The sequence below is a fragment of the Cebus imitator genome, unplaced genomic scaffold, assembly GCF_001604975.1.
Source record: "Cebus imitator isolate Cc_AM_T3 unplaced genomic scaffold, Cebus_imitator-1.0 Scaffold350, whole genome shotgun sequence".
In the NCBI taxonomy this organism is placed as follows: domain Eukaryota; kingdom Metazoa; phylum Chordata; class Mammalia; order Primates; family Cebidae; genus Cebus; species Cebus imitator.
Genome location: NW_016107665.1, coordinates 1,629,021 through 1,656,186, shown reverse-complemented (window position 1 = coordinate 1,656,186; position 27,166 = coordinate 1,629,021). Strand labels below are relative to the sequence as shown.

Genomic DNA, 27,166 nt, shown 5'->3' with positions numbered 1-27,166 from the left:
GTTCCTTAACAAGCAGCAGACCCGAGGTCTCCGGTGCCAACTTCCAGGACTCTAAGTCAATTTGGTTGCGCCACCCTCAGGTCACAGTGTTGAAGATGTGGCTGGTACCTTTCAGGCATTGAGTTAATGGCCAGGCACAGCAATACGTTTCTTTGTGTGATACAATACATATCACACAAATTTTATCCTTTGACCTAATTTTAAGTGTGCTGTTTGGTGGCATGAGTATTAATACATTGACCTTGTGAACAGCAACACGAGGACAGAAAGGTCAGGATGCCTCCCCACCTGCAGCCCCTCCCCCGCACACCAGAAGGAAAAAGCCGTTAGCTTGACATCCCACAGCAATATGAAATCAGCAAATTCAAAGACAGACTCATTTTCTGGAACATAATCTTTAGAGATATACATTCACTGTGAATAAAGTATACTCAAATGGTTTTAGCAACATCAATAACCAAAATTGAAATAATACATCAAAATCAAAAAAGTAGATCATGGCACTCACTCTCTTCAAGAGCCTAAGCCTCAAAAATGAACCAAAATAAAAAGAAAAGATGGCTATCAGTTCTGCCAAAGTCGTCTTTTTCCTGGGTAAAAAACAAAGCAAAACAGCACTGGCATTTCCTGAGCAACTGGCTGAGCAACAAGAGAGTTAGAGACCAACCACAGATTGCCCAGTGGTGAAGAGGAAACCAGGGCAATACAACATCAAGGCGGAGCTTGTTCTGCCCCTTGGACACCCGAGGCACAGCTCCACCTTGGGAAGAACGCTGGGCACCATTGTGTAGGTGTTATCAGACCATTAAGCTCTGGTCTAAATTCACCACCATCGCCTTTGCTGCTAAAACAACTCAAGAAGAGAAGCTTTGGGGAAGTGGGACAAGTTTAAAGACTGTGGTCCCAGGCTGCATGGGTTGGAGCACCACAGTTTTGTGGGAGGTGGTGAGATTGGACCTCCAAGATCCCCTGCAGGATAACATTCCATGACTAAGTCAATCTAGTTAAGCTGACCTCAGGTCACACAGTGCTGACGATGTGGCTGGTACCTTTCAGGCATTGAGAGATGACAGCCAGGCCCAGGAATACTTTTGTCTGTTTGGTAAAATACATGTAACACAAAACTTACCCTTTTATTCAATTTCAAGTGTACAATTCAGTGGCATTACGGATATTCGCACTTTGTGCAACAGCAATACATTTTTAACAGTGCCTACCATGTACCAAGTATTTTGTTAGGCACTTCTACATACACTGACTTAATTCTCATCAAAAAAGAAAAACGATCCTATATTGGAATTATCTTTATCCTTATTATTATTTTTTTGAGATGGAGTTTCACTCTTGTTGCCCAGGCTTACAGTGCCATGGTGCAATCTCGGCTCACCATAACCTCCACCTCCTGGGTTCAAGCGATTCTCCTGCCTCAGCCTCCCCAGTAGCTGGGATTACAGGCATGCACCACCGTACCCAGCTAATTCTATTTTTAGCAGAAATGGGGTTTGTCCCTGTTGGTTAGGCTGGTCTTGAACTCCTGATCTCAGGTGATCCACCCGCCTCAGCCTCCCAAGGTGCTGGGATTTCAGGTGTGAGCCACCGCATCTGGCCTCTCTTTATCCTTATTTTTACAGTGAGAAATCCCCAGCTCAGGAAGGTAGATTATTGGGCCAAGGTCATGTGGCAGCATGAAGAATCTCAATCAGAATCTAAACCTAAATCTGACTCCAAAGTGAGGCACTTTAGCCGAAGCCACCCCTTAAGGCATCAGTGAGGCATGATTTGTGCCGGAGGTTCAAAGTCAGCTGCTCATGCTCCCATGTAAAACATCCGACAGCAGGGATACAATTCCTCTCCAGCTCTCTGTTCTTCATGGCCACATCTTAACCCATGGAAGGTGCTCATCTTTTTTTCTTTACAACTCACATTATCAAAATAAAATTTCAATGCACTTCTAGTGGCTCTGAACGCTGAGCATTTCAGAAGTTCTGAGACAAACTTGTGGGTTTCTTCTTATTTCTGAGCAAGTCTTGCTCTAAGAGTATTCAGGACAGAAATGAATGCAATTCTACTGGACTCATTTTTGATTGGTGGAGTATAGAATTTGGTGACTGAAATATAGAAATGATCCATTTTAAGACACTCTCACATGAAAGGAACTCTTGTAGTAGGTCCAAAGTAAATTATAGTAGGTTTTAGTTTAAATATATATAAATAATATACATCTTAAAAGATATATTTTAATAACCTTGAGATGAAGCGCTTCTCTGGAAATTCATTCTGCCAAAGAATGTCAGGCACATAACAGATTAAAGCACTAGGGAAATCACAGGATTTTTGACTCCAAACTCATCTCATTTTGCAGATGAGGAAACAGAGGCTCATGGGAGCTCTTCGTGGCGGTTCCTGAACTCTCCCATGCTCTTGCCTCAGGTGGCCTCAGCTACACTATGGGTTCCACGCCCGAGTCCACAGTGTGGAATACTCTGTTAGATTTCTGATTTCCCAAATTTTAAGATTTTCAAAAATGAAATTTCCTTAAAATTAAATGCTAAGTCTTTAGCAAGGGTAGATCTGATAGGATCATCTCATCACAACTGATTTAGAGCCTCTTCCACATCTTCCGCTGCCTGGGAATTTTCTTTTTTTTTAAACACAAGCTTGAAATAGATATTCAACTGGGAAATATTTTTGACACCCACAGATTTTTCTGGTAATGGCAACTGTTATAATGCTCTTTGATGAATTTTAATTTTTCTTTCCATAACATCTCTATGCTTTAAAACAGACATGGCAGAAGGCCTTATCTCTGGGAGACATTTGCTCTGATTAGAGAGTATTAGAGATTCTCCTAAGGCTGACTGGGATGGGAACAGGGATGGGGGTGCTAATGTTAGATGCTACAGTTTGGGCGGAGTACCCTGATGAGACCTGCCTTTTGACTCTTCGGTCCCTATTTTCCTGTATGCCAGGTTTATGACTAAGACAGACTGTACACCCTATCTTTACTGCTGAAATCAGACACCAACGCTTAATGTTTCCTCATACCATACAACTTGTAGCCTTAGAAAAAACGGGATCTCCCCAAGTCAAGGAGACTTGGTGAAAACCCCAGATGCCCCCTCAGTTCCAGCTCCCCCCAGCATGCAGAATAGAATAAAGGAGAAGGAAGGAAGGACACACACTTAACCACATCACAACAAGAAGAGAAACAGAATTGGCTTGGTCTTCAAAGGAATTTCCTAAATAAAGAATCACAATTAAAATGCACAATTTGTTAATGGAATAGTCCCCACTGCAGCTGAGACACTAGGGAGACTAAGAAGAGCAACACGGTACACACTGACTCCAGGGAAGAATCTGGAGGGTGGGCCCTCACAGGGAGCTCTCATTCCCACCTCTTCACCAGAGAGGCTCAGCTGGTTGGTGTCTTAAGATCCTCTTTAGCTGAGATGTTACTGACCTGACCAGGGTGAGTCAGATATGTCCCTGTGGTTTACAGAGGGTCCCCACTTCTGGGTTTTCATTCTTTCAACAATTAAATCATGTAAAGACCCGCTAAAATAATCTTTTAAAGATTTTGACTAATCCTGTGTATGTGGCTATTTATATTTCTTTGTAACTACTGGCCTCAAGCTAAAGCAAGGAACTTAATACTTCCATTAAACAGTATAAACTGTCGGGCGCGGTGGCTCACGCCTTTGGGAGGCCGAGGTGGGTGGATTACTCCCAAAGTAATCCCAGCACTGTGGGAGGCCGAGGCGGGTGGATCACGAGGTCAAGAGATCGAGACCATCCTGGTCAACATGGTGAAACCCCGTCTCTACTAAAAATATGAAAAATCAGCTGGGCATGGTGGCGCGTGCCTGTAATCCCAGCTACTCAGGAGGCTGAGGCAGGAGAATTGCCTGAACCCAGGAGGTGGAGGTTGCGGTGAGCCGAGATCGCGCCATTGCACTCCAGCCTGGGTAACAAGAGCGAAACTCCGTCTTAAAACAAACAAACAAACAAACAAACAAACAAAAACAAAAACAGGATAAACTGATAGTCTTTAGCCATAAGAAAGAATGAGATCCTACCATTTGTAACCACATGGATAGAACTGGAGATGATTATGTTGAGTGAAATAAGCCAGGCACAGAAAGACAAACTTCACATATTCCCACTTATTTGTGGGATCTAAAAATCGAAACAATTGAACTCATGGACAGAGAGAATAGAAGGATGGTTCCCAGAGGCTAGGGAGGGCAGTGAGGGGTTGGGGGGAAGGGGAGGCAGGGATGGTTCATGGGTACAAAAAAATAGAATGAATAAGACCTACTATTTGACAGCACAGGAGGGTGACTATGGTCAAAAACTTAATTGTACATTTAAAAATAACTAGAATACTGTAATTGGATTGTTTGTAACACAAAAGGTAAATGCTTGAGGGGATGGATACCCCAGTCTCCATGATGTGATTACTTCACATTGCAAGCCTGATATAGTTTGGCTGTGTTCCCACATAAATCTCATCTTGAACTGTAGCTCCCACAATCCCCACCAATCACGGGAGGGACCTGGTGGGAAGTAACTGAATCATGGGGTCAGATCTTTCCTGTGCTGTTCTCGTGATAGTGAATAAATCTCATGAGATCTGTTGGGAGTTCCCCTACACAAGCCCTTTTGCCTGCTGCCATGTAAGACATGTCTTGCTTCCCCTTCACTCTGCGCCATGATTGTGAGGCCTCCCTGCCACGTGGAACTGTGAGTCAATTAAACCTTTCCTTCATGTATCACCCAGTCCTGGGTATGTCTATGCAAGCAGTGTGACAACAAGCTAATACAATGCCTGTATCGAAACATCTCATGTATCCCATAAATATATATACCTACTATGTAACTTCAAAAACTGAACATAAAAAAAACTGTAAAAGAAAAATAAATGGATAGCCCTTGCTGCAGAATCACCTGAGGATCTGGTTAAAGATGCAGACACTGTTTTGGTAGGTCTGGGGTTGGAGCCAGAAATCTGTATTTCTTATAGACATGGTTACATGCTACTCTGCAGGAAATGCTAGCCTGAACTCAGGAAAACAAACACATACCAGTTAACTTAATCCTACCAGGCTGTGATCCCCTCCGAGGCAAGACTGTGTCTCTATAGCACAAAATCGGGCAGAGAAGCCCATATGACGATCAACATTTGCTGAATGAATATATCCATTCAAAATTAGTTTCCCAACTTTAGCCAGAGCACACTGCACAAAGTGGGAGAAAGAGAAATGCAGAGTAAGCATCCATATCATCAACATCCACTCCTGAGCCATGGTGGACAGGTGCACACACAGCTAGGAGCAGGTTCCTGCTCCGTTTAAGGCCTAGGGTTGTTAACTGTACACTCTACTTGCATCCCTCATCTAGCATTCAGTTTGTGACATTTAGTCATGCATGGACATACAAATGTAAATGCAGTGGCATTTTACCAAGAGGCGCTCTTAACAAGACAGCAGCGGGAGAAAGAGTGAACGGATGTACAAACTAACCATCTACTCTGCTTAGTGAAGGTGTTTGCTGCTACCTCTGGGTGCTGAATCTAACTTCTTCTTTGATACAATGTTCTTTTCCCCCTTTCCCTCCACTTGAAAAGGCTATTGGCCAGGTGCCCACCAGCTTTTAGCAATCGTTTTTCTTGGGCTGTCTAGCTGACTCATGTTGATGACAGATTTATCCTCACCTGGGCTTTTTGGTAGCTTCTAGAAAGGTTTGAACACCCTGTAGTTGACCTCTTCCCTGCATGCAGACCTTCCTGCTCAATCTTTAAAAAGTCAGAGGCCTAGTGAGATCCCTCTTGGGAAAGGTTTCATATTGGGTTGGCTCCCTTCCCCCGTTTCTCACTTGGGAGAGTATTTGAGACCCCTATATGTATGCTCTGATGGGTTTAAAGTTTCAGGAGCTACATGTCCCCTGGAAGAGGAAATGGTGGGGGTAGGGGAAGTGGGATGGAAAGGGGAGAAGGAAAAGGGGGTGACCTTTCCTTATTTTCATTCTGGCATTTGGCCTTTCATGGGTTCTGAGAACATGGTCTTCGCACTAATTCATTCACCTTCTAAGCCTATTTCCCCTTCTAACGGGTCTGATGGGGTCTTTACAAGTACATGATCAGTAAATGTAAAGCATGGCTGACTCATAGGAGATACTCAAAAACTATGAACAACTAATTAAAAACTATAAGCAATTAAAAACTATGAGCATAGATGGGTACCAGCTTCTCTCTCAGCACCCGACCGGGAGTGAGTGGGACCATCTGGGTCGCAGCCACTGCTCTGTACTTTGGCCGTGTGACTGTGGGGTCTTCACTGCCGTTCTCCAGGTATCAGTTACTCAGTTTTCTGTTTGTCACTTGAGGAGCAACTCAACCTTCCTGGTCCGTTAGCCTAGACATGGACAGTTCCAAATTAAACTTCCCTTAGAAGGCGGTGACTACAATAAGCAGGAACTACTTTTTCTCTTCTGACCTCTCCTGGCCTCCTCAATATCCTTACCAACACCCCCACCCGACACCCTTACCCGCTTCCCCTGCCCACTGTCCCAGTTGGGTCCTGGGCAAGTGTTGGGCAGGGAGAGAATGTCCTCCCATTGTCTCTTTCTTGGCCTTTTCTTTATACCCTGCAATCCCCTAGCTCCTTCCCCCAATGAACTTGAAGGTGAAGGAGCATAAGGCACCGTTAGGAGATGGCCAAAGGGCTTGCCTCCCTCCCTGAAAACTTCCTTTGAGGGAACGCCTTGTTGAAAGCTAAAAACAAAACACAACGGCCACCCTTCTCACAGCTGGCTCCACAAACTCAAGAACCACCCCTGCTATCAGCTCTCCAGTGGGGGCTCATGCTTTGCTCGGTATTACTCAGTCTTGCAGAATGCTTGCTACTAAAAATCAGGTCATAGTGCATCAGAAACTTTTTAAAAAATCCTCTTGGATATATATTTTTTAAAGTGTGAACATCTTGCATTTAATTTAAATGTCCTTGAGGGAAAGGAGGAGGCCAATGCCTAGAACTCCCGCAACAGGAGTGAGGCGTGTTCCTGCCAGTTGGAAGTTGGAGTGGGGCAGGCAGCCACATTTCTCTTTTCTGTTGTTGCAAATTTGGCTGCCACTAGTTTGCTTCTGGTATTCAACAGAGAGATGCCTTGAGGGAGGCCTTAGCTTGTATCCAAAGACCCAAACTCTACAAGGGTTAGATCAGTTTCTCTTCGGGAGGACCCACGGATGGGGTGGCTTCAGGACTGCCACCTTTACTAGTTCTAACTAAAGGTAAACCTCCCAGAACAAGTGGAACTGCCAAGAGCCAGACACAGACAGCTGGCCTTGTCTCAGGGAAAGCTCTGGAGACACCTTAAACAGGCAACATGAGTGACCGAGAAAGAAACTGCCAAATGGCTGTGCCTGTGACCGGGGAGGGACTATACCCTCTGCATCCGCGGAATAAATGCCAGTTCATGCAGCGTCCCCTGGAAAAGGTCCGCACTTGCATGATTAGTATCTTGGGAGTAGTTTTCCCCTAGTATCCATTGCTGTATTTTTGTTTTCAAAATGAAAAGCAAGGCCACTGAAATAATCTTTTAATTACTAGTTCTGTTTGATTAAGAAAAATTGAAGATTTTGTCATGCTCTCTGTAAAAAAGGAAAAGGGGCCCTTGAATGTCTATATAGAAAGCACAGACAAAAGATAACAGAGTTCTTTCCAAGATTTATCAGATACACTCCCTACATCTTAAGTTCCCTTTTTATGTCTATGAAGGGTCTGACAAGGGCCTACTGGTCTATCCTGGAGGGGCGTCTCCTGGGTACATGTACTGGTGAGTTCTCTCATATTTGCTTTTCTTATTTATTTATGTTTTTAAGACGGAGTCTCGCTCTGTCACCCAGGCTGGAGTGGAGCGGTGCAATCTCGGCTTACAGCAACCTCTGCCTCCCAGGTTCAAGTGATTCTCCTGCCTCAGCCTCCCAAGTACCTGGGGCTACAGATGCGTGCCACCACGCCCAGATATTTTGTTTTTTTTTTTTTTGAATTTTTAGTAGAGATGGGGTTTCACCAGGTTGGTCAGGCTAGTCTTGAACTCTTGGCTTCAAATGATCTGCCCCCCTCAGCCTCCCAAAGTGCTGGGATTACAGGTGTGAGCCACCACACCCAGCCCCAAACTTGCTTTTCACACTCTGTATGCCCCTGGTCTGGAACCAACAAGTGTCACTCAAAGCCCACGTGCAGTCATATAAAAGATGCTGCATTTGTCCTCCTCCCTGAACAACTGGTTCCTTTTCCCTTCACCATATTAATCAACACAGAGGACATGCCAGTCAGTGACAAAGTCACCCAAAGAAACAAAAAAAATCACATCAATTCAAGCCAATGGGCTTCGTCTGCAGGACCTTCTGGAACCATGTTTTTCTTGATATGGTAACTTGCTGTCTCTTTTCCATGGCCATCTGCCATTTCAGTCAAACAATGTCAACTGTTTGACTGAAATGGCAGATGGCCATGGAAAAGAGACAGCAAGTTATCATGAACTCAAAACCAGTGTTCTCGAGCTGTGTGAAGGAGGGACCGATTGGGGCAGCATCTTGAAACCCGCCTGACAGAAGACCTGCGGACACATACAGATCGCTTCTCAATGGAGAGGGATTCCAGAGACAGGTTCCATCGTGTAACTCCGGGACTCCAACATCGCAGGACCCTCTCCTGTGCCATCACCTCTCTCGCCTGTTGCTGTTGGCAACCCCATCACTATGCATTCACATGTAAGCAATGTGGCAATGACTTCTAGACACTCAGGGGAAGCTTTCATGACTGGCTGTTTAAACCATTTGCTCACACCTTTTCTCCTCTAAAACACTGAGCTATGAACACAGTAGTGCTCTTTCCAGAAAGCGGTGCTCACAGTCGTTTGTTGAGAGAACTCAGAATAAACTCACACGTACTTCACAGGCTCTTCTATAATGAAGAGGTCAAAACCAACCAAAGGCTGTTATGTACCAGAAAAAAACGTTTTCTATATCATAATCCCAAACTTCCTGCCACAGTCAATTAGGCTATATAATTATTTTCTGATTGTTGGCTTATTCTAAATATTACCAACCTCCACTGACATGTTAACCTAAACAGGAAATTTCAAGAGTTCAGTGAACATCATATTATCTTCATGAGATATATTTAGTCCTATCCAAGGTTTGTATAAAGCCCACTGACTCACTATCCACGCAGTTGATATAGCGGATTTGGTTTATACATTCTGTTACTGTGAGTAGAAAGGAAAGTTACAGAAAATTGATTCGTGCTCCTTGAATTTTTGCTGAAACCCTGACATGAACTTATTCATTGAAGATGAATTGAAGATCAGGATAAAAATGAACCAAAATGAAATATAAATCTAGATGTGTTCGAGGTTATGATCCTGACCTTTATTCTATGTCACAGACATGAGTTGGAACCGTTTTTTCCACCGAGCACATTGAATTCCTTGATTCATCACTGCACAAAACTAAGCCACACAAAATATCGTAGGCTCTTATGAAACATCAATCATTATTATTTGTTTCTGTAATAAGCAAATAATCTAGTAATACTGGTACAGGTCTCAAACGTTACAAGAAGAAATGGAATATAACATGAATTGTAATGAGTGCTCCGTCTTCTAAATCTATTTGTGATTTTTAACGTGTTCTTTCCTGTTGCCTTATAAACTTTATTAGGAACCCCCGGAGACAGGGCAAGACACTGTAGGAATATGTTTGATATATAGTTGGATTAAATAACAACCTAATATATCAAACATATCACACAGAGGCCTGCAGCAAAGGCATCCAGGTTTGACTGAGCTCGAGACTAGGCACAGTATTGAAGGTTACGGCTGCAGGGGGTGGTCACTTTTGCAGCAACTCCGATACCTGTCTTTGGAGCACAGGTCTGCCTGCAGGTGTGGAAACGGCGCCATTAACAATACTGTCAGCACATGCACCAGAGCTCACTGACATTCTCATTTCCCCAGGTGAGCGGCGGATTCAACCGTGCATGTCTGGGAGATTCTAGGCAAAAAGTGATGCTTAAGTTTTAGGAGTCTGAGGTGGAAATATACCAGAATCATCATGATAAACCATGAGCCATTCTCCTTTAAAAGCAGGCAACCTGAGAATGTGGTGAGCAGCGCATTTTAAACAAAATTACTGTCCCTCCCCAAACTCTTCTTGAAAGCAGTACGAATACTCCCCAGAAGGGAGACATATTCATTTTATACTCATGGCTTGTGCGTACAAGGGTAGGGTTATAGGGATGTAATAGCCATTGTTTACTTATAGTATCCTGAGGATTTTTTTAAGGGTTTGGGAAAGAATGCAGAGAAGGGATTAACCTCTAAAGACTGGCTGATTTTGGTGTCAGATTGTTGTTATTGTTTTGTAATTGGGGAAATAAATTCCTTTATCAAGGCAAACAGGATATTTTATTTCATGCAAAAGTTATTGCAAAGTGTATTGCCCTATTAGGCAGGTGCAAAAACTATGTTTTGGGTTGAAGGTTTTTCAAAACAGGTTCATAGATAATATCCATGTGGCAGTAGAGAGAAAGACTTCAGACCATTGTAAAGCATTCCAGAAGTACCATGCACCCTTCCTAATATCATGGGAGTGACCTAAGGTAGGAACCCTCAAACAAAGGATTCACATCATCAGTTATGTTAACCTTGACCTTGGCCAAAGGATTCCTTGGCTTTCCTGTAAAAACCCTCAATGTAAACACAAAGGCTCTATGATCCTAGAGTACTGTATGGAGTCCTTACTGGCCCACTTCAGCAGTCACCATTAATTTTTAAGGTGCAGTTATTTTTAAACCATTGTTTTATAAAAGGTTAAAACACACACCCTTCCATCATCACTCTTCTACATTCCCTACTTATTTTCTTCATCTGCAGGTATTTTTTTTACAGTTGTAATCATGAGTACATAATTCTGCATCCTTTCTGTCATACCATGAGCATTTTCTTCATGTTACACAGTCCTAGCAACCATTATTTTTCACAGCTGAATATTATTCCTTTGAGGAGACACTTGGTCACATCCAACTGCTCATTACTATGAACAACGCTGCAAGGGACAACCCTCTCACAGGATACAACTTTCTTCGCCTCTTGGATTTCCTCCTCAGGACAGATTCCCAGAGGTGGGATTAGTAGCTCAAAGGGCACACATAAACCACAAATGGCCCTAGTGGGACTAGACCAGCCTTCTCTGACAATGGGGAGTGGGCACATGGAAACAGGGACTGATATAGACTAAAACTGTCACCCAGAGCCATACGCAGGCCTCCCAGCTGAGTGACGGTGGTCTGACCCTGGTAAGGTAATTTGCCTCTTGGTGCTTCTGACTCGAATGGACTTTTTGAAAGGATCAGATGAGTGAGTCCATGTCAAGTACCTAGAAAAGACTGCCTGGCACATGCTTGGCCCTTGAACAATGTGAGCTTTCTATTTTTCTTTTCTCGGGGGCCTGTGGAATAGTTTTTATTTCAGGCATTTCCTAGGGAAAAAGTCCCAGACACATATTTTCAGTGATGATGACGATAATGGTGATACAGTTACTATCTACCGAGTCTCACTGTGTGTCAGGCAGTGTTCTTATACCATCTTATTTAATTATTATAATAATAGTCCTATGGGGTAAGAACTTTAATAATTTTGTTTTCCCATCTGGAATCAAGAAGTGAATGACCAGACAGGGGGAAACCAGGATACAGACACAGACAAGAGCTCAGAAGGACCCTGAAGAAGGACAAAGGGAAAGACACTGAAATAGGAGCTCTTAGAATACGGTGAGTGTTAATGTTTACTTAGCACTCAGCTCATTCTCCAGGAGAACCAATGTGTCAACTGACATGGCTTCGGCATTAGCAGATAGGGCCCTCCCCAAGAGAGGCCACTCGTGATAAATCAGACGAGGAAATGGAAAGACATTATGCGCCAAACCTCTAAATCTTAGTTAATGGTTGACTCTTTAAGTTTAAAGTGTACTTTTCATTCAAGATTAACTTCACCGACAAAGCAGAAACAAAGGCATAACCAGAAAATGGAGTTGTCTCAACATCCACACTGGGCTCTTAAGTTTGTAGGAAAAACTCTGATGATACCAGGCAAACCAAGACTCTCAGGTGGAGGCCAGCAGAGAGAACCATGGTAAACCGCGACATCGGAGGCCAAAATCTTTAAGTTATATCTTGATGAGAAAATGTTTAAGTGCCTTTCCTGACTCCACAGCGACTATTAGGAGGTTGGTTCTAAGAATTCGAAGGTTTTAAGAGTGTTCCCAAGCTTAACAGACCCAGTCTGTGCTTATTTCATACACTACACTGTTTTTGAGTGGTCTCCTCTATTTCAGGGCCCAGATTCCATACCTTGGTCTTACAAAATTAGATACATTTTTAGGTATACCTAAATTGGTGGAATCCAACCCTTTCCTGAGGGGAAAAGCCAGATTTTATTTCCAAACATATCTGGGTCCTTAGAAATTGGTGAGTTACACGTACCACCAGGGCTTACTTGAATTGGAAGAAAAAGAGGATGCCTCTGGTTCTGCCACCTTCCTGCTGAAGATGGTCATGGAAGGTGGGGAGGCAGATATTACCTTACCAGGGTTGGGGGCTTTGCCCCTGGAGACAGCCCTAGCTTATCATCCTTTTATTCAGAAAGTGTCCGTCTTCCTGCCTAATCTAATAGTATCTCTTTCCTTTAAATGGCTATTTCTCTTCACATATAATCTTAAGTTTCAGACGTTTATCTAGATGACAAACACAGATGGGAAAAACAAACCAGCTACCCATCCTCTCCAGCATATCTGAAAAAGCCTGGCAAGGGTGCACTTTTGAAGTTCTCATTGCCCTCTGATTCCCAGCAGTGCTATTTCTTTGTAAAAAGCAAAAAAAAAAACCCAGAAAACTGGAGGCTAACAATCTCCTATCCAGCAACAGGAGCTTCCGACAGGAAGCATCCAACACCTGCTTTAGATAATGGAACTAAATCAAGACTGGAAATGCCCCAGTTCTTCCTTTGGATACCCAGAGGTATTTTTCTGGGTGGTTAACTTGAAAGACTCATCCACTGTTTTTAACCCCCATACTCTAAAACAGTGCCGGGCAGGTAGATCAGGTTTTCTGCTTGCTAATCTGACCCTGGGGAAGGAGCTAAACTCCCTGCAGTACTCCTAGCTCCATTTCTCAGCCACCCACTGAAAGACTCATTGACACCAGACAGGCAACCACAAATGAACACTTACTTTTGGTTTTGCTCTTGGCTTCAGTTGCTCTAACTTCTTAGCGGCAGCTTCAATAGATGCTGCAGCCCCCAGTAACTCCGTTTCTGCAATGACCGTTGGGTCTTCCGGATCCACCCACTCCGTTCCTAGAATCAGCCCAAAAGAAGGTGATGCTTGGTAGCTGCAGACCTCAGGGCACAGGCTTAATTACAAACAACGTCTGGATTTGCATGCACGAAGGCTCCAGGAGCCTGACCTGCATTATCCTAAGGAACGTTCCTCCTGGGCTCTCGTAAAGGCCTTCTGGATGGGGGTGGGGGGCGGTGCTAATCCTGGTTTTCTAAGTCAGTTGTGTGTATGGCTCCGCCACAGGGTAGTCACCAAGCAGCTTCAAAACTGAACTCATGGACCAAGGCTTGAGCCTTGCTCTGATTTTGAACTTAAAGCTCATGAATATAAGTAAGTATCCTCAGGAGACGCTTGACTATGCTGTAGGTCTTCTCCCGGGAACCCAGGAGGAATGACCCCTCAACCTTAATTCAAAGTAAAGGAAATTGGTGAGAAGGCTTTTCCTCAGTGAGCTGACTGCTTCTATGTGAGCATTTTTAAAGGGTGTCCCAACGGTGTTTTCAGATAGCATCATTTTCAAAACATGAAGGATTATTTGAATGAGAATAAATATCCTGATGAATGAAAATGCGGCCAAAAAAGGAATGCAGAGTGAGTAGTTCTAGGTGGAGGATACCACTTAAGTCGAAGCACTACATACAAGACTAGAGAATAGACTTGCTTCAGGGAAGCTGTTACTGTTTCAAGCTCATCTAAACCCATTTGCTTGAAGGAAGTCCTCACTGTATTCCTGGCTGCATCTGCCAGCTGTAGGCCTATGCCGGCTATGCTTTTCCTCTGCGCAGTCTGCTGTATTAGCACTGCCTGGGAGGGCTGCCCTCCACCAAGACACAAGAATCCAGCCTACCTTTCATGGCTTCCGCTGCCTGGATGAGCTCCGTCACAGCACCGGCGACTCGCTTGGAGAAAGCGGCCAGCTGCTGCTTGAGTTCTGGGGTTGGTTTCTGAAGAATCTACAGGTGAAGGGCAAGTCAGAGGCATGAGGAAGACAGCAGCCACTGGGATGGGAAAGAGGTACACTTCTCCTGGTGGGTGTGGAGTCAGATAGCCTGGTTTAAGTTGCATCTCTATCCCAAGTGACTTCAGATTCTTGTGAAAAAATCCTTAAGACTCACTGGGTTTCAGTCTCCCCGTGTGAGAAATGAAAAGCTGGGAACCAGTGGTGTCTCTAAGGTCCCTTCTGACACAGCTCTTAAGATCATAAAGGAGACAAAGTCCTTACTTGTCTTTTATTTGGAACTTCGTTGGTCCTTTATTTATACATAAAACACACATGCACCTGAAAATTACCCAAAGTTTAAGAACATTCTGGCTGGGTACAGAGGCTCACACCTGTATCTTAGCACTTTGGGAGGCAAAGGCGGGAGCATTGCTGGAGTCCAGGAGTTCGAGACCAGCCTGGTCAACATAGCAAGACGGCATATCTTTTAAAAAATTAAAAATTGGCAGGGCATGGTGGCACACACCAGCAGTCCCAACTATTCAGAAGGCTGAGGTGGGAGGATCTCTTAAGCCCAGGAGGGCAACGCTGCAGTGCATGGGCCACAGAGAGATTCTGTCTCTTTATAATAATAATAATAATAATAATAATAATAATAATAATGATAAAGAACATGCTGAGTGAAGGCAAAAGCCCCAGGCTATGGGCCAATCAGTACTTGTAACAAAACAAAGGACCACAGGAAATGTGCCACTCAAGTCCTACAGACAAAATCCCTACAGGAGCAACAACTGACTGATCAGGAGGATCATTCCTGAGAAAACAATCCATTTCCAGAGTTTTGACTGCAAGCTCTCCTGGGAGAAGTCCTGAGGATGTGCCCTCTTTGGAATTAGTTCCAAGGTTTTAAAAAATTATCTTTTGCTTTTTTTAAATGAATTTTTAAAAAGGTACTGAGAATCCTAAACACCTTTAAGACATTCACAGCTGATTTCTTCTCAAACTCATCCATGAATGGAACTGTGACACAGGATGAGAGCTCTTCCCCTGGAAACCAGGGATCTAAACACTGGTGCACACCATCCTATCCCTTCCTCATGCTGAAATACCTCTTCCAATGCTCTTTTCTGTTATCTCTTTCTCATGTTTCCCAATGGTGATCTTCAGATTTATAAATGTTCAGACAGTCGGGAGAGTAGTGTAACTGCTGTCTGTCTCTGCACAATTTTGCAGCTTCTGAATAGGGGACAAAGCAACAGCTTTGGAAATGGACAAACCTGTGTTCAAACCTGGCTTCATCCATCACTGGTTTTATATCTGTTTTCTCATGTGTAAAGCTGGGACAATGCCTATATCTCAGGGTTGGCGTAAAGATAAAATGGAGGCCGGACCCGGTGGCTCATGCCTGTAGTTCCAGCACCCTGGGAAGCTGAAGGTGGTGGCTCATCTGAGGTGAGGAGTTTGAGACCAGCGAGACCAACAAGGTAGTCTCTACTAAAAATATAAAAATTAGCTGGGCATGGTGGCGGGTGCCTGTAGTCCCAGCTACTTGGGAGGCTGAGGCAGGAGAATTGCTCGAACCTGGGAGATGGAGGTTGCAATGAGCCGAGATGGCACTATTGTACTCCAGCCTAAGTGTCAGAGCGAGACTACGTCTCAAAAAATAAGTAAATAAATAAATAAAATGGAGTTAACACATGGGGAGTATTTCTCATGACACTTAGAACACAATAGGCATTCATTAAATGTTGATTCCCTTCTTGGTGCCCCACACTCTTTCCCCTGGCCAGGTAGCACAGTCATTCTTAGGAATCTGGAAAGATGGCTTTCAGACCCCAGGACTAATCCCTTTGCACCATGACTATAAAGAAAGCTTAGAAAAAAAAAAAAATTAGAGGAGTCAATGGGTTACACTATGACCAGCCCTAGACACAGTAGTGTATAGATGACATTATGTCATACACATAAATGGGTTTGTCAGCAATCTTTGAGCATTACTTCATATGCATCTATCCTCATCTTCCCTCCTCTTACAATCTTTTACACTTCTTTCATATTTGCTACTGTTCTATGATGATTCCAGCTGTTCTGTGATTCTCATTCTCTCACACTAAGGCCTCCATATACCACTCTGCAGATACTAAGAATTCAGTAAAGATCTTTGAATGAATGAACAAATGAATTAACAAATGCAAAACAGACCAATACATGATGGAGACAAATCCTACTCTGATGGTTTCTTAGACCAGTTACAAAAGAACACTAGAACCATGGAGAAGTAGAAGGAAGGGGGATAAATGCCTTTTACCTTCCAAGACAGCCAATAGGCAGGCAGTTTAGTTAAGCATCGGTTCAGTAGTCAATATCAATGTACCTGTGTAACAGGTACTTATCTTGTCTCTAAGCCTCAGTTTATTAAGTGAGCACAACAGTCTTCCCTTATAGAGTTGTGGTGAGATTATATAAATTAATATAAAGAGCTACTGATAGAAAAGTTCTGGTGTGTGGCCTGAGCATGAGAATCTTTTTAAGTTCCCTGGGTGACTCTCAGATGCGGTCATAGTGTGAACCACTGCTTTAGACTTAGATGGTGGCATTTGTCACCACTTAATTGCAGAAAGCTTGTACCATATTTGTCTGAAACAACATAACATATGTTGTTTCATAAGGCTACCAGGTTATTAATAGTTATGGCTCAGGATCTCACTAGCTAAGCAGTCCACAGGCATGGGTTTCTCTAAAGTGACCAACACAACATGAATAAGCAAATGGTTGAAGGTATGGTGGGGACATTCATAATTAATGGTAAAAGACTGGATGATTTCTCCCTAAGCTCAAGACAAGGAAAGGATGTTTGTTCATATACTTCTACCAACATTCCCACAAAGCAGAATGATTACAAACTTCTGTCTCTAAAAGAGGAGCTGTTAATTCAGAAGTGTACACTATGACGGCTTTCTCAGACAGAGAACTGCGCTGATAAAGAACCTGAGCTTTAGATTATGGAGGAAGAGAGGAGTTCTATTTTTAGTCTACCATTAAGTCAACATGATTTCTGATAGCAGACAATAGACAGATCCAAATTAAAGCTCTGCCAGTGGAAGCAAGGGGAATTTTAGCCCTGCCAAAGATCTCATACTGTGGTTTTGTGGAAATACTGAGCCGTGATAGCTGCAGAGGCAAAGTAGCTGCTTCTTGTCCTGCAATACAAATCCTCTATGATAAACCAGCAAACAGCAAGTGCAGGAGGCCACTGCCACTCAAACAGGCATCTCTACAGTGTCACAAAGCAGCTCTCAGGGCAACAGGGAGATGGCTCTGTCCAAATTACATCCTATGTTTGTTGAGAGTTAACTGAATTCTCTAAAGGATTCCCCAGGCAGGGGTCCTCCATTTGGAGTCTCTAAATACCAAATGGTTCTAACTAGGCTTTGTGGGTCTGTGACTCCTCTTAACAGTTTGAGGATTGTTCTGTGTGTCTGTGCTGACGTTTCTTTGATGAGGGTTGCGGTAGGCAAGAAATAACCCAGGGTTTTCAGTTCAAAGGGGCCCATGACCCACAAAAGATGAAGAATGCTGAAATCATGATAGTCACTGGCATCTATAACAGAGGAAAAGAGAATGGGAGCGGGAATAGATAAAAAAATTTATTATTATTCATATGTTTCTTTAAATTATAAGCATCTGAAGCAAACAGGACAAACTGTTAATAAAATCAGTCAGTCATAAATTGTGGGCACATGGACGCTGATACTAGTTTCTGTATTTATTTAAGCATCTTCCAAAGAAAAATATACAAACCAGCCAAAAACGGCTAAGAATCCTTGGCTCTAGACATTTTAAAGGAACAAGGACAAGACAGCAGTAACTCATGCACATTTTCATGTGCCTTGATTTAAGAAAAGCAGCTCACTGAAGAGGATCCCTGATTCTCCTTGAACCACCTGAAAGTGACTTCAACTAGTTTCTGCAGATTGCTGAACACTTTTCTAAACCTTGATTTCTAGAATTTTCTCTCTCCCTTTTTGTAAAAAATGAACAATTATCTGACCTTTCTTCAGCTCTCAGGAATCTCCACTGATTCTCTTTGGAATTGTTAAAAACAGGGGATCAATGTTTCAAGCATTTCAGGAAGACTACCCCAAGATCTACAGGTACAGTCTGGTTTAAGTCGACTCTTTCCAGTGGAGAGGCTATGGTCATATGATCATACAATCTTTCTGCAGAGACCAAAGAACAGAGTGAAGGGCAGAGTGTGTGAGTGTGCGTTTATGTGAGAGAGAGAATCAAAATCTCTAGTTTTTAATTGCTTTTTAAATCTGTCGCCCGCAAAAAAACTCATCAAATTTTAGTACATATTCTTTTCTTCTAAAGAGAATTTCAAAAAAATTTTGATGTCTTCTCTAGACTAGCAATTTGGCTTTCATTTTCTGATTGACGTTAGAATCCCCTCTGAAAATGAAAACGACTTCCCAGGTTTGGACATTCTCATTTTCCTCATTTCTTGTTGGGCCATCACACAGCACTGGCCTGTGGCTTACAGGAGTCTCAGTATGAAATAATATTCCTCTTTCTTATCCTTATTTTAACCCAGGTTTCTAGGAGTTATGGCTAATGGTGTGAATATGAACTTATTTTTGGCAGCAGACCTAAGACAATGACCAATGTCACAAATTTAGGTGACAGAATACTGTTGAGGGGGCTCTATAATTTTTCACCAGGAACTTGTATTTTTTATATGTTTATGATAATTCCCTAGAAACAGAGGCTTGTTTTTCTCCTATATTAGAAAATACTCTGCTTTTTAAGGAACAAAAATAAATTTTTATTAGAAAATACTGTCTTGCTTTTTAAGGAACAAAAATAAATACATGAACATGAAGAAATAAATAAATACATAATGCTATTTCACCCGCATCCTTGGATGTCAGAGTCATCAGCACTTGTCAACTTCGAGGAGGAAAACTTTTTTTTGATAGTTTTCTCTTTTATTGTTTCACTCTTCAATATTTTATAAACAACAACAAAGACCGCTGAGGGGGGCTGACTAGATTATAAATGGATTAGGGCCACTGTGTGCTTAGCTTATATTTCTTTTGTGTGGTCTACAGGAGGAAGTCAATAAAATAAATGATGACTTAATGAATCAACCATAAAGCCCAAATGATAAGCCTTTTTCCTGTATTCTCTTTCTGTCAGGGAATATTTCTGAAGTCCCCTTTTTCTATTATTTCTCCAACTTTTTTCTTCTACTGATTCATGTTTCTTCAAGATCTAGCCTTGACTCAATATTCTCTTGTGTCTGTACTGTATGCTCTTATTAAAAGCCCATATTGGCCAGGCATGGTGGCTCATGCTTGTAATCCCAGCACTTTGGGAGGCTGAGGCAGGCAGATAACCTGAGGTCAGGAGTTCAAGACCAGCCTGGCCAAAATGGTGAAATCCCATCTCTACTAAAAAGACAAAATTAGCTAGGCCTGGTGGCTAGTGCCTGTAATCCCAGCTATTTGGGAGGCTGAGGCAGGAGAATCACTTGAACCCAGGAGGTGGAGGTTGTAGTGAGCCTAAATCATGCCATTGCACTCTAGCTTGGGCAACAAGAGCAAAACTCCATCTCAAAAAAAAAGGCCCATATGCATGAATAAAAGCCTTCAACTGCCAGTACTAGAACTGTATCTCCTCCATCTTTACATCTGGACAATGTTTCAAATGTAAAGTGTGCCTAATTAAACGTAGGCACCCTGTAAATTTTATAGATTTTATCTATAAAATCTCCCTTTCTTCTGTCTTGCTCTGTCAGTAGCATTACCATGACCCTAATCATGAAGCTCAAGAACTTTGGGGGTAACTTTTAATCTTCCTTTCACTGCGTCTCATACTTAGTTGCTAACTTTTGACAATTTCATTTACAAAATGTACTTGGATCTTTTCAGTCTCAAGGGGGAAAATGCTTACTGCAAAGGATGAGATGGATTCTGTTTCTTTTATAGAAATAGTTTTACTATCATTTAGCTTTTCTTCCTGTTAGTGATTTCATTTTAGTACCAGCTACCATAAACCTCTGAAAGGCCTTAGAGAACCAGGACATTGATATTTCTACCATGGTTAAGACGACATTGGCAGCAATTGTATAGAACGAGGAAAAGAAACTCAGCTGGCAGGCTTTTAACAGATACATCAAGATTTCAGAGTCCTGATTCTACGGAAAATACAAGGAAGAGTCCATAACAGAAAATTGATCACCTAAAATGTCAACAATCACCACAGAAGTACATCTGGCCACAAAGTGCAATCTGTTCTTGCCTAGGCTCTGAGAAAGAAAGCCGTGGTCACTCTCCCTCCTTCCAACCTCCACCCTCCAGGAGATGAGACCTCCTGAAGGACCTGTGATGCTGGGTCTCCCTGCAGCAAGTGCCCTTCTTCCTATTCCACAAAAAGGTGCTGATTACCATCAGGGCTGATGCTGACATAGTGACTGAGTGGTCACTGAGCAGGAGTCTCTGAATGTGTGGCCTGGCAGTGTTCCTACACCTGCTGTAATGTTCCCAGAGATCCTGGACCTCTCAGCCTCCCCTCAGGCGGAGGCCAGCCATCTGCCTGCCCCTTGGACGAATGCACACCATACACACAAGAAAGCCTTGTCTTATTTTGCTCAGCCAAACATGGTGGGCATGGAGAGGGGAAGTGAGGGGGAGAAAGGAGGCACTTGAGCAGATCCAATGCCTCATTCCCAAATACTGGGACAGGGTTCAGAGTCGGCATGCAGTCAGGGAGGTGACCCTGTTAGAACTCTGGTTTCCTTTTCCCCTGAGAGAAACTTCTCCTTAAGACAAAAGCTGGCACCTGCCCTTCCTTACGAAGAGAGAACTCCTTTCCCCAAAATAAGTTGTATTTTTTGCCAGAGAGTGAAAGGGGATACCTCCACTCCATTTCCATCCAGGACTGTGTATGTGGCAGACACAGAGCTGAAGGGAGACCCTACACAGTGACATTCTTGTTCAATGACTCACCAAGGGCAAAGATACAGATCGCCAACCTGAGGCCTGTGTGTGTGGGGCCCGGACCCACAGATGTCATGTACATTACCCATGCTGCACAGGTGCTGGAGAAAATTGGTTTAACTAAGAAATGGAACTGGGGAGAAGTGGTGAAATGGAAATATGAGGATCCCTGTATCTCCTCCCTTCCCCCAAAATGAACAAGACAAAAGCAAAAGCATGAGAGCAAAAAAATAGGGAGAAATGGAGCGTAGCGGGAGAGCTCCTGTTTAGGAGGCAGAGGACACTGCTGCTTCAAGCCCAGCCCACCATTAGCAAGTACCACCCACTAGCCAGAAACAGCAGCTTCCCAGTGGCAGATGGAGTCTTGCTTTGTCACCCAGGCTGGAGTGCAGTGGTGCAATCTCGGCTCAATGCAACTTCCACCTCCTGGGTTCAAGCAATTCTCCTGCCTCAGCCTCCCAAGTAGCTGGGATTATAGGCACCTGCCACCATGTTGGCCTAATTTTTGTATGTTTAGTAGAGATGGGGTTTCCCCATGTTGGCCAGGCTAGCCTTGAACTCCTGACCTCAAGTGGTCCACCGGCCTCAGTTGCCTAAAGTGCTGGGGTTACAGGCGTGAGCCACGGGGCCCGGCCAGATTTTAAGAAAGCATTCAGCAAATGTTAGGTTGCCCACAAGGCCATGGGTTTCCAGACATGCTCGTTTCCTCCTTAATAAACTGCCTATTTAACATCTGAGGAAATGGAACCCCCGATATGATGGTGGCCATGTAGCTATTTATGTGGCCAAACCAGGATTTGCACTTGAGGCTTCTAAACCTACTGACGCCACTCTACTGTCCAATTTTTAGTTATAACAAGGTTCTCTGTGACTCACAATATATTGTTCCATAATTAAAAATATATGCCTTTTGAAAGCCTTGCTGGTGTTATTCTCTCTAACCTAAATTTCCTGCTAGGCACACTTACAGACTGAACACTTTATATCCCAGCTTGTCTAGCTAGAGGCTCTTGCCTGTGAGTGCTGACTGTCTTTCCTTGGTGAACATATGATATACTGATCTCTATTCACAAGGGTTCAGACTTTGAGAGCCCAATGTTAGTACCCTAGACTGGCTACTTCCCCCAAAAATGCACTTCAGAATTGACCATTTACCTGGATAAACAATAAAAATAATGATCCCTTAAATGACCTAAAATGTTTAGCATCAGAAGATAATTTATTTCTAAGAAGGAGGCAGTGAAATGCATAGAGCTGGGAATAGTAGGAATTGAGATTTGGATCCAGCTCTGTTGCTGAAGAGCTGAGTGACTTCAACAAAGGGACAAGCTTTCTGGGTCTCAGATCACTCCTTTGGCCTATAAGCCTCATGGCTGCACAGGGACAGAATAAGAAAACTTGAGAATGACCAGCAAATAAAGGGCTTGACATTTCTCCTCTAGATATGTGCATTATGTGTCTAAAGGTGGTCTGATGGATCTGTTTTGTTAAGTTTGGTAAGAGCAAGGGTAGTGATAGAGGGGAGACATCACCAACTCTTTTTCTGGAGGTGTCCCTGACTATCAAGGCCTGCCCTAGACCTTACACAGTTCTTAATATGGCTCCTGGAACTCAACAGAGACAGACACACACTGTACATACTTCTTGGTGCTCTGTGGTTTGGTCCTTAGGGTCTGTAGTGAGTCAAGCCTACTTAAGAACTGCACAAACTGAGGCTCCCACGTGGGCAGCCCACCAGCCATGACCATCTAGGCCCCTGTCTGGTGTCTGCCGCTTATGCCTTCTTAACCCAGCTCCATACAGGGCACAGCAGGCTGGGGGAGTCATTCTCCATGGTACGGAAGCCATTCATTCGAGGATGGCAGGAAGTCCTGAAGGGCTGGTGGGTCACTTGGAGCACTGGCAGCCTCCCTAACTTGCCACGGAGGCTGGCGTGGCTCTGTCAGAAGCCTTCTGTGTTCTTGCAGGATGTACTGGGGGCTTCCTAGCAAGACCTGCTGACACTTTTCAGGTTGGCCCTGGCTGCCCACCTACTTTGTCCTTCATTCTGCTCCCTCCTCCCTTTACATGCGAATCCTGCCTTTTAGGTACACGAGAGGACTGGGCTTTCCTGAATTCTAACTGCTACTTCATCCAGACTGCACTTTTAGCTCTGTGTGCTGGATCAGTGCTTCATGGGAGATTCCAGCTCAATCCAGTCTCAGCCTCACAGTGGCACTGGACAGGGCTCTGAGAGAGGTCTTCCTAAGAAAAGCATAGTTCAAATCAGCCAGGGCAGCTAGAGTGACACAGCTACACCCCAGCCCTAACTCATGCGCCTTCTTACCACCAAGACATGCTCCAGGAGGTCCAAGTAGCCAAGGGTGCACTCCGTTCCGAAACGCAACGCTCTGGTTCTCACCTCATCACTGACATCGGGGTGGAAGGATGCTTGCTGGAGAGAGAAAGGAATGTTGAAATCTTAAAATGTTGAAAAGCCAGCAGCGTTGGGCAGACCCAGACTCAGAGGCAGGAGACCTTAACTCTGGTGACCTCGAGAAACTGCCCTGACTCCCTGGACAGAAGAGGAATCTCCTCTACATCCTTCTGCCACCACCCACCTGTCCACCGCAGGCTCTCCCAGTCAGTCTGCGTGTAGACTTTGTTAGTGCCCTGGGGCCAAACGATAGAAAGAGCTGAATCCGGTGCCTTGTTCCTCCTTTTCCCACCCCACATTTTTTTGAAATGCAAAAAATTCCACATGTACAAAAACATCCAGGCAAGATTCATGATCAGTGCTTACAGCTGGAAACGTACTGACCTAGGGTCAGCCTCGCCTCTCTTCAGCAGCTTAAGGGGTCCTGAAAACCCGTCTCTGCTCACAGGCTAATTAAGCCCAGCTCCCATCCCTGGGCCTGACCATGCTGCAGTCAGTGAGGTCTCTGTGACCAGGGCCCTCTAGCTCCTGGGAAACTTCAGATGGCGAGTTCCCCAGTGCCCTAGAGGCACCATAACTCATCTCATATTATACAGAAGTCGAGATACACAAACCAGTACACATGCTTAACACAGCATCTTGAGCTTTTTCCTTGTACTTATGACCTACTATTTGTGACACCTCATTTCTCAAGGCATAACCATTCACAGGGTCATGAGATAAAATGCACCCAGTTAAATCTGAATTTCAGAAAATCAATGAATTTTTAGCAAGTATGGGACATCCTATTTTTTATTTGTTAAAACTAGCAACCCTACCCCTTTCTTCCTTCTACAGCTTCCTTCTGGAAAGAAACTGAGGGGCTTGCAGAAACATATAAAACTATAAAGACATTGCTAATCAGAACAAATACAAATCACACATTAGGATAAGAAAAAGGTCAAGGCTGAGGGCAAAGACCAGCCTCCATGTTTTATCCACTCAAGCCTCTCTTCCTAAGAATGGGAGTGCTGATGGGATTACCTTGGGCTCTCCCTTGATCTACCCTCAACCCCTGGACAGAGTGTGGCTAATTCTCATAGCTAGCATGTCCTGTATGCGCCAGGTTTTCCTCATCTGAGGACTAGTAGGCTCAGACACAGGAGCCAAGAGCCATGGTCCCAGCCACCCACCATCACTTGTTATTCATCCTCATACCCTTGTGCCTCCAATGATGAGGCACAGGGCTCCCATCTGTTTGATGAGACACCACTGTGGGAAGACACAGGCCTGGATGCTACTCAGAGTCACTGCTAGCAGGTTATGTGCAAGCCTGTGTGTAGGGTTGTGGGAGAGGTGGAGCTGAGGTGCTTGCGTGCACTGCTGGGGGCTCTGCAAGTGGGAAGAACTCTTTGGGAGAACAATCTGGCACTAATTAATCTCTTATACTATTGGACCCACTCATTCTATCTCCGGGAGTTTTGCCTAAGGAAATAATCCAAAACACAGAAGAAAACCAGATATGCCCAAAGATGTTCACTGCAATAAAGTTCATGATTTTAAAACAATGTAGACAGCCTAAATATCTGACAACAGTGGGAAGATAATATTCATTAACAGAATATTTTGTAGTCATTAAAAAGTCACCAATATAGCAACACAGAAATAGCTTTATAACATTAATTATAACAGTAGACATAAAATTATATCTAATATACACATGTGCACATGAAAGTAAGATCAGAAAGAAATACGTATGAGAATTAACTTAGGGTTTAGGTAAGTCTTTCTCCTTGCCTAAGGAACTGCAGTAATCCTTCCATTCTAAGATGAGCCCATATGTAATTTTCTGCCCCTCCGTGTATGGGCTGAGCAGGGTAGCCAGGGCGAAGGCAGAGCTGGACTAAGGCGACTTGGCCCTTCTGTTTGGCATGTAGGCTTCCATCTTGATCCACCACTCAGGTTTCCTGTCTATGCTTTATTGCAGGCACTCCCTTTCTATTTCCTTTTGCAAAGGGGTGAAGAATACAGGAGACCAAGGGAAGCAGAAATGCTAGTAAGTTTGCTAAGTCAGTCCTATCCTAACAGGAGCATCAGGGCTCAGCAGTGACTCCTGTCAATTCTGATTTTGGTGTGTGAAGCTGATATACAGGCTTCAGGGCTGTGGCTGCTATCTTGTCCTGTAAAGCCCAGTTAATGTGACCCAGCGTCACGATGACAGAGAGGAGCTAAGGACGGGCAAACAGCACCGACACTGTTCTACCTGAGACTGTTCTACCTCCCCTGAAAACAGGGGAACACACGTTAGGAGACACTCAAACATCTGAGCTGCATTCCCTTTAAAAAGACCATTTAATCATGGTTTCTTTTCTGTTCAGTTCCCCCTGATCAGGTCTGTAGCTTGGGGACAAAAGTGTGTGTCACGCATCAACCAGAGTGACCTTGAGCATTACGTCTGGGAGGCCCTGAGCAGCAGAAACAGAGTGGCTGAGGAATCAGGAGAGCCGGTTTCAGTGCTGGTTCTGACAGTAAATAGCTGTGTGACCTTGGTCATGCCACTTCTCTCTCTGAGCCCATTTTATCATGTGACAAACAGAATAATTGATTAGTCTTGCCTTTCTCATCTGGGATCAAATGACAGAATATATATGACAGCCCTTCTACAATGTGAGGTGCCATGTGTGGATACCTTGATGTATGCAGGCCTTGTCTTGCTAGGGACATGCTACTCTCTGATTGACGCTGTAACCCCTTTGGCAATTGTCACTTGTGGTAGGTGGGCTCCATTGAGCTTATCATTGTGGCCAATACTTGGAGTCTCAGGAGAGAGTCCTAACTCCCTGACCTAGCAGCCCTGGGTTCTCTGTGAAAGTGGCCCTACCTTCTCCCCCAGCCCTGTCTTTTCCAACCCACCCTCTTCTCTCCACCCTCCATCACACCCAGGGATCCCGTAAATGTGGTACTGTCTCCCAGGCCAGGCTCCTGCACATACATTCTTTCATCACCCCACCCTTACCTCCTCCTCCTCCTGAGGAGCAACCAAGAAGCCATAAAAGCTGGATCTTGCAGCAGCAACTCCAGCAGAACTCACTTTACCACCAAGAACAGCTCTGTTCCCTCAGTCCCCATGCTGTAAGAGCTGGTCTGCAATTCTGGGTCAATCCCCGCCCTCACTCACCATGGCAGGGGATCATCAATTGATCGCTGAGCAGAAGCCACAGTCCCTGGGGCAAGGCTGTCCCTAGAAGGGTGAAGGCCTGGGGTGGGGTGCTCGGTGGGATGCAGGGCGATGTGGGGGCTCTTACAGTTCACTTTCCTAAGAGATCACAAATAAAGCTTCTAGGCCCTGGGCTTCCACGGCTCCCTCACCAAGCACAGGCTCATGGCAGCTGCTCCAACTGTCTACCCAAAGGGGCAGAGGCACTTTTCCA

The 27,166-nt window shown here is 44.1% G+C and overlaps 1 protein-coding gene across 4 annotated transcripts in view; it reads right to left on the bottom strand.

The window, feature by feature from the left end:
* TLN2 (talin 2) overlaps nt 1-27,166 on the bottom strand; it is a 196,189-nt gene that overhangs the window by 10,922 nt on the left and 158,101 nt on the right. For all 4 annotated transcript variants that reach the window (XM_017506174.2, XM_037730528.1, XM_037730529.1 and 1 more), the window contains 3 exons: nt 23,667-23,774; nt 14,247-14,352; nt 13,292-13,416 (listed from right to left, as the gene is read on the bottom strand). In XM_017506174.2, the coding sequence (XP_017361663.1) occupies nt 13,292-13,416; nt 14,247-14,352; nt 23,667-23,774 (339 nt within the window). The remainder of the gene's footprint in view (nt 1-13,291; nt 13,417-14,246; nt 14,353-23,666; nt 23,775-27,166) is intronic.